This window comes from Pelophylax lessonae (assembly GCF_965119305.1).
Source record: "Pelophylax lessonae genome assembly, chromosome: 4".
Lineage (NCBI taxonomy): Eukaryota > Metazoa > Chordata > Amphibia > Anura > Ranidae > Pelophylax > Pelophylax lessonae.
Window position 1 is genome coordinate 67,657,014 of NC_138771.1, and position 11,496 is coordinate 67,668,509.

An 11,496-nucleotide genomic window follows, 5' to 3' on the forward strand; every position below is an offset into this window, starting at 1 on the left:
AACTGACACTATTTGTTCTGCCATTCTGAATGACTGAGACCACAAATATTGCAGTGAAGAATCAGTTTACTGCTTTTGACTTTTGGAATAAACAAGAGTATACAAACAGAATCAAAGGTAATGCAAATGTTGCCAAAGAAGTAGTTCCTGAATTCCCAACCAAGGATGTAGATTTAGTTCAGCACTCGGGATCTGGAACACAAGCCACAAATACATATGCAAGTAAATGTATATGTATGCTAGAGGATTGATCCAGCAACAGTAGAAACACATTGAATTGTATTGGTGTACTTAGAGAGTGACCACAGATTAGAACAACTACACTTAGTAACTTAATGTAGAATAAACAATATAACAATGCTATCAGAGTGCACTCTGTGTACCAATGGGGGCCCCCTTTATGCTGAATTGCAAGAGTCTCCTGGAGAGTGAGGTCTCACTAGTCTTCACCGCAGAGGAAATCCCACCAATCCAAGGAAAGTAATTGTAATCCAATAAAGGTAATGGTAATGAATTGTATTCCTCAAAGCAATCAATAATTGTAATCCACAGAGATGTAGGTAAAACAGATCCTGAGGCGTCTCAACAACTAACAGCCTAGGACTGAATAGAGGGCTTGAGGCCTAGTTCACCCACCTCGCACTATATGTATAAGTGCTGTCCATTGGCTTAGCTGTATGTCAGTATGGCCTTGTTGAAGCAAACAGTTTGGTAATCCTGCCCTAACTAGATCTGTGATTAATGCAGATGTAGATACTGGATGTCTCTCACCCAAACCGGGAACTCTGCTCTCCACTGTGGCCAGGCCCCGCTCTGCTCAGAGTCTCCTTCTGCCTGCCAACAACCTTCCGCTCAGTCACGCTGCCAAGACTCCTCCACACACTCACACCGCCCGCCTCAGCTCTGGTGTCCACCACTAGGCCTCGGCCTATCCTCCTGCAATCTGCAGCAGCTCTTCCCCTTCCTTCCAGTCCTCGAGGCAAGAGAGTGAGAATCGATCCCGCCCCCCTTTATAAAGACAATCCCAGCAAACTCTGCGCGTCCTATTGCTCCCTGGGAGAAGAGTCTCTCTCACAGCAGTCTATGGTCCTGGCTCCTCCCGGACTACATCTCCCATAACTCCAAAGTCACTGTCTCTGCAGAACTTTAATAACAAAAAACAGTTTGAACAATACCAGCCGTGCGACCCGGCTTCAATACCATATGACAATTTGACACCATGCATGGTAATCTAGCTTTGTAGATGTACTTTATAAAAAAAAAAAAAACATTGTAATTTGAAAGTGCTGGCACTACAAAAACTACAACAACATACCCTATAACACATGTGCCATTTATAAAACATTTATTGGATGAATGTCCTACACATTTGTGCAGGCTGGGTGGATTTTCCCTGTATTTTCTGTAATAAATTAATTCCTATGAAAATGCCATCTAGTGGCGAAAAGGGCACAATATTTTCTTATTGTAGTGTAGTTTGGAAACTAAACAGTATATTTTATACATAGTCCCCAAAGAGTATGTATAGCCAATTTCCTATTTTTTTTTTTTGTTTTGTTTTGGATAGGGTAGGGAAGGTCTGAAATTCTTTCAGGTTATTTTTTTTTTTTTGTTCCCTTGTGTCCCCTGGATAGATTTTCTTTCACTTCCTTTTCTGGTGACTGTACCAAAAATGAGAGGAAGTCTCCTCAAAGTAAAGAGAATTCCTAACAGTTGAAACTAGAACCCACAGGATGGTTTACCCTTGCTTTGTGCGTTGGCAGTGACTCAAATATTTTGAAGTTTCTTTTGCCTTTCTGTCATAGTGACAATAATTACCAGGAAAAATAAAAGGTTGAATCTCTCAAGTGTTAACACCGACAGCAATAATATCTGACAGAGGTTCGTAATCTTTGTCTGTAATATATGGCAAAGGATTCACAATTAAAGTGTTTGTATCCCTAAAAAAAAAAAAAAAAAATGGATCCTGTTCCTTTAAAGCATATAAAGTTATACAGCAGCACAGTGCTTGTGCTGTGTCATTTGGTCCCTTCTATCACATACAATACCTGGCTGATCCTGTCCGGGTCTGCCCTCCCCTCTGTAAACTGACCACGGTTTATCATGGCTGCTGAGTCCTGACACCGTGGTCAGTTTATGTGCCTCCGTCATCCGCAGCTCTCCTCTGTCCCCCCCCTCCTCCCTGCCTTTCAGCTCCAATCTGCTCCCTGGCCCTCCCCTCCTGCTGCTTTCATAACTTAATGACATTTCTACAATCCCCTCTGCTATTTTAAATAATGCCCCCTGTGTATGTGTTTGTTTTAAAAAATGCTGCTGTGTACCTCATTTCATAGCGCCGCTTGGCATTTACGTTACCGCCCGCTAGTCTCCTCCTCCTGGCTGGAATTCTCAGCACCTCCTGATGCAGCTGTCATATCAGTAGAGGGAGCAGCGGGCAGTCACGTGAGTGCCGATATGAATTGAGGTACACATCAGCATTTAAAAAAAAACACATACACTGGGGATATTATTTAATGTAGCAAAGGGAATTGTCGAAATATCATTAGGGGGCTTATTTGTTTCCTCCAGTCCCTGGTCTCCCCTGCATCCAGTAAGCTCCGGCATGAGGTTAAGACGTCACCTCAGTCGGCTCTTCGGCGGCCGTGCTCTGGACAAAACATCCATCGTGACCCTGGACCTGGTCACCACTGGTGCCACGAGCAGCATTGCAAGAGCCCCCCTCGCCCCCTTAGAGCAGACACCACGGCTGTCAGTTTCGGCACCCTGCTCCACCAGCCACACGATTGCCGGGTACATCTCCATCTAGAGGCAAGTAGGCTCCCCCAGCCATGGGCTTTTTTTCAATGAGAGGAAGTGAAACTGGTACTCACAGACATACATATTTATTAATAAACAAGCAAAAAATTGGGGGAGCAAACCCTGAACATGTATATCTAAAGCCGGTGCAGCTATGGACCAAGCGACATGTATATTAAAAAAGAAGAATAGCGCACACATGCAAAAGAAATGACTATCAAATATGGAGACAATCCATAAATAAAAATGGGGATTTGGTCCCACCATATCTTTCCCAGCAAGGAGTGTTGTCTCCAAGGGTTAGAGAGGCTGGATTCACCCCTTTTTTATGGATAGTGTAAGACCCACTGATAATGGGGTACTTTGACGCAGTGGTGGGCTTGAGCACGATATGGCCATATGGTGGGACCAAATCCCCATTTTTATTTATGGATTGTATTCATATTTGATAGTCATACATATTTATTAACCCTGAAGGATCTTGTTTGGAGTTCTCCTCTTTTTTACTTGTAAGGTTGTTTCCTATGAACTTCTGGTTAAACCTGTTGCTGACCACCCGCCGCAGTTATACTGCGGCAGGCAGCCGCCCCTGCGCAAACCGACAACGGTATACGTTGGTAGCGCGCCTGCAGCTAGGGGGCAAGCACGGCGGCGGAACGCTCCCGCCTCCGCTCGTCAGTGGGGAAGCTGATGTGCGGGGCAGGCGGCTTTGATTGCCGCCTGACATCCGCGATCGTTTCCCACTGAGAGAGAAGAACGGTCAGCTGTTGTAAACACAGCTGACCGTTCTTCTCCCTGAAATGATCACAGAGCCCCTGTGATCCTTCTATATAGGAACACAGGTCTCTGTGATCATTTCCCAAGCCACACCCCCCCCAATGTTAGAAACACGCCCCTAGGTACACATTTAACCCATTGATCACCCACAGTGTTAACCCCTTCCCTGCCAGTGTCATTAGTACAGTAACAGTGCATATTTTTAGCACTAATTACTGTAGTAATGTCACTGGCCCCCCAAAAGTGTCAAAAATGTCAATCAGGGGTCCGATCTGCCCGGCGCAATGTCGCAGTCCCGCAAAAAATCGCAGAACGCCGCCATTACTAGTAAAAAAAAAAACAATAAAAATGACATAAATCTTTCCCGTAGTTAGTAGAAGCGATAATTTTTACGCAAATCAATCAAAATACGCTTATTGTGATTTTTATTTACCAAAGATATGTAGCAGAACACAAATTGGCCTAAAATGTTAAAAAATGTATTTATTCAAAAAAAAATTTTTGGGGAATGTATATAGCAGAATGTGAAAAATATTGTTTTTTTTTTCAGAATTGTCGCTCTTTTTTTGTTTATAGAGCAAAAAATAAAAATCGCACAGGTGATCAAATACCACCAAAATAAAGCGCTATTTGTGAGAAAAAAAGCACTACCGCGCAATTGTCCTTTAAAGTAACGCAGTGCCGAATCGCAATATATGGCCTTGTCATTAAGGGGGCAAATCCTTCTGGTCCAGAAGTGGTTAATAAATATTTTTTATTGTTTTCGTGCAAGCTGGTTGTTTTTAATTTAAATTTATATTCTATTTGAGCAACTATGAGCAGCAACATGTCCTAAGCACTCCAAAGAGGACTTTCAATGTTGTTTTCTGTTTCTCCCCCCAAAGATATTCTCTAGCAGCTATGGATGGTGGGCTCCAATAACCCTTGTGAAAAGATACGCACATTCCCATTGGCGCCCAATCTAATTGGTGTTGTGATTGAGTGGCTTAACAACCACTTTAAGTATCACTTTTTTTAATGGTGGGGCAAGACAAAAGCTGTTTCCTTTTAGATGTTCTCTCTCTAACTGAAACTTCATACAGGAACAATTAGAACAGGGAGGAAGGAGGAGTCACATCTCTTCACCTATTAAGCTATGTAAACAAGCTTTGTAAACACAATTTTAATATTAGCCTGCTTTTGCACTGTTAAAAAAAATAATGATACATTATAATAGATTTGGGGACTCTTCCAAGACAGATCTCTCTCAAGCAACCATTTTGTGGGCTCAATAAAACATAGGGGGAGCTTAAGGGTCCTTTCACACGAGCGATCCGATCAGATCCGCCTGTCAGTTTTTTAGGTGGATCTGATCGGATCCTCTATGCATCCCTATAGGGCAGTGCATGTTAGCTGTGACACCCGCTGCCATCCGCATCCAATCCTGTCCGTGAAATCCGGATGGATGGAAACTCTATTTTCCATTCATCCAGGGGATGGGATCGGATGGGATCGGATGAGAGCGGACTCTCATCTGATTCCCCCATAGAGATGCATGGGGACCTGACACCTCCCTCTCCGCACACAGAGTGGAGAGGGAGATGTCACCTGCCTGCTCAGCGGGTATCTGTGTATCGATCCCCCGCTGAGCAGCACGGATCCGCCTATGGAGGCGGACCGTGTGAAAGAAGCCTTACTAAAACTTGAGCACTGAGAATCTGGTATAGCTGTACATAATAACTAGGGATGCACCGAAATGAAATTCTTGGCCGAAGCCGAAGCCGAATAATAATGAAATGCTTGGCCGAAGGCCGAAGGCCGAATACCGAACGCGGTGTTTCGCATTTTTTCCATTTATTTTGCCAATTTTTTCACCATTACAAATTCAATAATTAAATGGTAAAAATTTGCTTTTTACTATTTTGTGTTGCTTTTCAGATAAATAAATCAAATAACAAAAATAAAATTTCAAAATATTTATTTAACACTGAACATTTTTGAACATTCCAGCAAATATTAAAGCACAATATAACTTAAAATAAATAAATTAGTAAAAAAAAAAAAAAAATTTCGGCCATCTTTGAAGCCCTTTTCTTGAATAGCCTACGTTAGGCCTATAACTGACTGCTGAAAGAATGTAACTGTATGTCTACAACAACAAATGTGCATTGAATAGTGCAAAAACTGTGGATGAACCCAAAACAAATGAATAACTGTCCTAGACATAAGCCTACTTAGCCTACTTCTTCAGGAAAAGTGGCAGGTTCTTCTTTATGAAAAGTAGTTTCTCTGCTTTCACACATGAAAGTCGGTTCCTCTTCTCATCGATGACATGAGATGCAGCACTAAACAGTCTCTCACTGTCGGTGCTTGTGCATGGAGCAGACAAGTACCTGCAGAAATCAGAATAGTTGAAAATTTTATTGCAGTTTTCTGACAGTTGCTCATTTCAAAACGAACAATGTCTCCCATACAAGTAGCCTACCTGCGTGCCATCTGCGCCAAGTCGGGAAAGCGGCCTTGATTGGTCCTCCAAAATTCGAGAGGGTTATTGCTCCTGGGGATGGGGACTTCTGAGAGATACCCATCTAACTGTTGAGCGGTCGAACTTGTCCTCTGTCTTGCAAATGGGTTATTCTCTTGGAGGATCTCATCGAACATGTCAGACAGCGAGACTGTGCGCGGCTCATCTGTAGTACGAGCCCGTTTACTCTCTGCGCTGTTTTCATCTCCTGCGCTGTGCATCACCTGACCGTCTCCATCACCTAGCGGCTTTCCCAAATCCAACTCGGCCTGGATCATTTCTCGTGTGCGCATCTTTTTCCCCACATCCAAGTAATGATCTTTATATCGTGGATCAAGCACAGTCGCGATGCAGTACAGGGGTTCTGAGTCCGCCTGACTAAATCGTGTGCTGACAGCTTCTAAGAGCGCACTTTTAGTTGTTTTCACTCCGTGGTCTGTTTCAGCCTCGTTGTTTAAAAGACGCTTTAATGCTGCAAGTAAGGGTATGACGTCTGCCACAGATGCATCAGATGAGCTTATCTCTTTTGTTATCTGCTCAAAGGGGGCGAGAAGAGAGAGAACGTTCTTGATTAACACCCACTGGTGTGCGGTGAATGTCGCGGGCAGGTCATGATCTGCTATGTATGTAGCCAAGACTCGCTTTTGCGCAAAAAGGCTTTCCAGCATATAATATGTACTGTTCCACCTTGTGCTCACATCTTGTTGGAAACGTTTTTGTGGCATTCCGAACTGTTCTTGGATAGATTGTAGGCGCGCATAGGCAAGCGGTGAATGTTTAAAATGGCCAACAATTTTCCTGCCTATCGCTATCACATCTGCTATACTGCGCTGACTCAACAATCCCTCGTTGACCGCCAGTTGAATTGTGTGTGCCATACACCGTATGCCTTTCAGATTGCTATCTTCCATGGCTTTAGCCATATTTCTTGCGTTGTCACTGACTACCGCATGCACTTTAGATCGGTCGATACGCCAAGTGTCAAACATGTTGGCGAACGCCTCGGATATTGCTACAGCTGTATGGGACCCTCTAAACTCTTGTGAGTGAAGCACAATCTTTTGTAGCTTGAAATCTGTGTCGATCCACTGCGCAGTTAAACTCAGCATACTAGTGGGGCTCACATCCGAGCTCCAAATATCAGTCGTGAAGCTGAGGGCTGCAATATCTGTGGCCAAAAGCTCATGGACGTTAGTTGAAACGACGTTATACATCTCAGGTAAGCACACGTCTGCGAAATGCCGTCTACTAGGGATGGTGTAACGGGGCTCAATATGGTCTATAAGCCTGCGAAATCCAACATCCTCTACAACAGAGAATGGTTGATCATCCAATGCGATGAATTCCATTATCTTTGTAGTAATACCTTTAGCTTTGGCACTGTCATTGGCAAACTTTTTTGCCTTTTCCAAGAAGTCAGCCACAGATGGAGTGGGTGTCCTAGGACTGGGAGCTACTTTTCTTTTCGCTGCTGCTGTTGCCGTAGCCGTGTCTTTCTCGTACTCTGCATAATGTTCGGGGTGTCTTGATTTTAAGTGATAAATTAAACTTGAAGTGCTGTACGTTTTTGCAGATGCACCCCCTCTGGACAATTCAGCAGAACAATGTCTGCAAACGGCCGTTTTTGCCTCTTTCTCTGACACTTTAAAGTGCTTCCACACTGCTGACATGTTTGCTGCATAAAGCGCGCGCCTCTCACTCTACGCGGGTTATTTGATTGCGTCCAGGGGTCAAGTCCTGGAAAATAAAGTGTGGGAAACTCACACAAGATTACCACACCCAACCTCAAAAATAAAAAAAAAAAGTGTGTGTTCGTGTATACCGTATATATACCTCTCTGTCTCTCATGTCTCTCTCTCTCTCTCTCTCTCTCTCTCTCTCTCTCTCTCATGTCTCTCTCCTCTCGTGTCTCTCTCTCTCTTGTCCTGGTATGTCTCCCTCTTGTCCTCTCATGTCTCTCTCTCTCTCTCTCTCTTGTCCTCTCACTCTCTCTCTCTTGTCCTCTCACTCTCTCTCTCTTGTCCTCTCACTCTCTCTCTCTTGTCCTCTCACTCTCTCTCTCTTGTCCTCTCGTGTCTCTCTCTCTTGTCCTCTCGTGTCTCTCTCTCTTGTCCTCTCCTGTCTCTCTCTCTCTTGTCCTCTCGTGTCTCTCTCTCTTGTCCTCTCACTCTCTCTCTCTCTTGTCCTCTCTCTCTCTCTCTCTTGTCCTCTCATGTCTCTCTCTCTCTTGTCCTCTCATGTCTCTCTCTCTCGCCCCTTAACATAAAATGGGTCCATCAGCGTGACCCTTAGCATAAAATTTTCCCATCAGTGTGACCCTTAGCATAAAATAAGGGGCACGCTGATGGGCACATTTTATGTTAGGGGGCACTCTGATGGGCACATTTTATGTTAGGGGGCACGCCGATGGGCACATTTTATGTTAGGGGGCACGCTGATGGGCACATTTTATGTTAGGGGGCACGCTGATGGGCACATTTTATGTTAGGGGGCACGCTGATGGGCAAAACAAAACATTTAAATCAGCATTGCTCTTAACATAAAATATGCCCATTAGCGTGCCCCTTAAAATGAAATATGCCCATCAGAGTGCCCCGTAACATAAAATATGCTCATCAGAGTGCCCCTTAACATAAAATATGCTCATCAGCATGTCCCTTAGCATAAAATAAGGGGCACGCTGATGGGCACATTTTATGTTAGGGGGCACTCTGATGGGCACATTTTATGTCAGGGGGCACGCTGATGGGCACATTTTATGTTAGGGGGCACGCTGATGGGCACATTTTATGTTAGGGGGCACTCTGATGGGCAAAACAAAACATTTAAATCAGCATTGCTCTTAACATAAAATATGCCCATTAGCGTGCCCCTTAAAATGAAATATGCCCATCAGAGTGCCCCTTAACATAAAATATGCTTATCAGAGTGCCCCTTAACATAAAATATGCTCATCAGCATGTCCCTTAGCATAAAATAAGGGGCACGCTGATGGGCACATTTTATGTTAGGGGGCACTCTGATGGGCACATTTTATGTCAGGGGGCACGCTGATGGGCACATTTTGTTAGGGGGCACGCTGATGGGCACATTTTATGTTAGGGGGCACTCTGATGGGCAAAACAAAACATTTAAATCAGCATTGCTCTTAACATAAAATATGCCCATTAGCGTGCCCCTTAAAATGAAATATGCCCATCAGAGTGCCCCTTAACATAAAATATGCTCATCAGAGTGCCCCTTAACATAAAATATGCTCATCAGCATGTCCCTTAGCATAAAATAAGGGGCACGCTGATGGGCACATTTTATGTTAGGGGGCACTCTGATGGGCACATTTTATGTCAGGGGGCACGCTGATGGGCACATTTTGTTAGGGGGCACGCTGATGGGCACATTTTATGTTAGGGGGCACTCTGATGGGCAAAACAAAACATTTAAATCAGCATTGCTCTTAACATAAAATATGCCCATTAGCGTGCCCCTTAAAATGAAATATGCCCATCAGAGTGCCCCTTAACATAAAATATGCTCATCAGCATGTCCCTTAGCATAAAATAAAGGGCACGCTGATGGCCACATTTTATGTCAAGGGGCACTTTATAAGGCACTGTGGCAACAACATATGGCAGTCTGCACACTAATGCTTGTGCAGCTGCCAGCAACTGTATTCTTCTCTCCCAAATGTGCTCAGCTGCACATCACATACCTCTATAACTGCAGCCAGAGCCAAATGCCGCGAACAGGGGGGGCGGGGCGTGGACCAAGTGTGAAGGAGCCGCCAGTCAGGAGCAGGGGGCGGGACGCGCGCGTGACGTCACACCCCCCTACGCGGCCGGACAGGACACCAGCGGGAAGGGAGCCGCGAGCCGCGGTCAGGGCGGAAGCTACATACATATCAGAGGGTTACTGCAGAGGACAGACATAATAGAGGACCGCGAGCCGCAATGAGGTGAGAGACATTGTTCGGCTTAAATTATTCGGCCTTTTGATTTATTCAGGCGAACACCGAAAGTGCCATTTTCCCTATTTTCGGCCGAATAATGTTCGGCCGCCGATTATTCGGTGCATCCCTAATAATAACCAATCAGCTTCTAACCTTAGCTTGTTCAGTGAAGCTTTAACAATAAAACCTGGAATCTGATTGGTTTCTATGCACAGCTGCACCAGATTTTTCACTCTCCATTTTAGTAAATCCTCCCCATAGTCACCAATGGGGCACAGTGCTGTCTGAACAAACACTCAAATCTTCTTCTATCTGCTTTCTTTGATTAGCAGTAAAACACGTTTTCATTTATTTTCATGGAATTTGCAACATTCACTGCAGCAACTCCCTACAAAAAATAAATAAAATAAAATGAATCCCAAATGCATATCACATGAACCATGTTCACAGATATGTATACCCTCTTTGAAGTTGCCATAACTGATTAGAGTATTTAGCTATCTCTCAGAAAGTTGGTAGACTGGTAAACTGTTCACTGTGCAAGGGAAATTGCATTTTTCAAGGGAATTTTCCCCAGAGGTCAGTGAATGAGGTGAATATCTGCTGACATCATCATCCAATCACTTGCAAGCAAAAATTATTATTTTTTTTTTTTAATTCTCCTTGCACGTGAGTTGCTATTCTTTGCAAAGTGATATTTTACCACATTTGCTTGGCTTTAGGGATGATTTCTTTGCAAAGTGCAAGTTATCTTGCAAAGTTTACTGTCTATTCGCTTTTAGTAAATCAGAAACAAGCAGGGCTGCTGTTAGAAATCACGGAGCCCCATACAGCTCCCGAAAGTGACAGAGGACATAGCTTTATCATTCCATTTCTCTACAGCCTCTGCTGCACAGATGGATGAAAAGGAAGCACTCTGAGGCTTCTTGTTCATTCACAAACTGAAGCATAGAGAACACAGTTTACTATGCGTCAGTGATAAATGGACACAGGAGTGATTGGTACTGATCGCTCACTGTGTTCATTCAGGAAAGGAAGGGGCCATTAAATGACATCCACCTGAGTGCCCGCAGCAGCTGTCGGCGGGAGAGGAGGGAAGCCAAAAGCACTGTTAGGGAAAGGGGCACACAGGGGGGCCCGGACAGCAGATGGAAGGGGCATATGTGCTAGAACCAATCCCCTTGCAGTGCAGCTGGGGGGAGGGAGAGGAGGAGAAGCTGGCAGCACTGCAGTGGGAGACAGAAGAGGATCGGTGTCTGCAATAACACAGTACAGCCGACCCTCCTGCTCAACAGGTACCTGGGCCCGCTTTTGAACTGAAGGGGACCGGGTCCAGTACAGGAGGGCTGGCTGTACTGCCTTATCAGCAGCGCTGAACACAAACATTTAGGTCAGTGGTTCTGACCGGTTGCAAATATGTTCAGGACCAGCATACCATCTATGCAATTAGAAACCATTGTATTTCTGATTCAAT

At 44.4% G+C, this 11,496-nt stretch overlaps 1 protein-coding gene across 1 annotated transcript; it reads right to left on the reverse strand.

The window, feature by feature from the left end:
- Positions 1 to 5,791: 5,791 nt before the first annotated feature.
- On the reverse strand, positions 5,792 to 7,746 carry LOC309552511 (zinc finger BED domain-containing protein 4-like; the record flags this gene model as incomplete). Its single annotated transcript, XM_082253473.1, has 2 exons — positions 5,792 to 5,945; positions 6,038 to 7,746. The coding sequence occupies 2 exons, from the start codon at positions 7,744 to 7,746 to the stop codon at positions 5,792 to 5,794; spliced, it is 1,863 nt and encodes a 620-aa protein (XP_082109599.1).
- Positions 7,747 to 11,496: the final 3,750 nt, after the last annotated feature.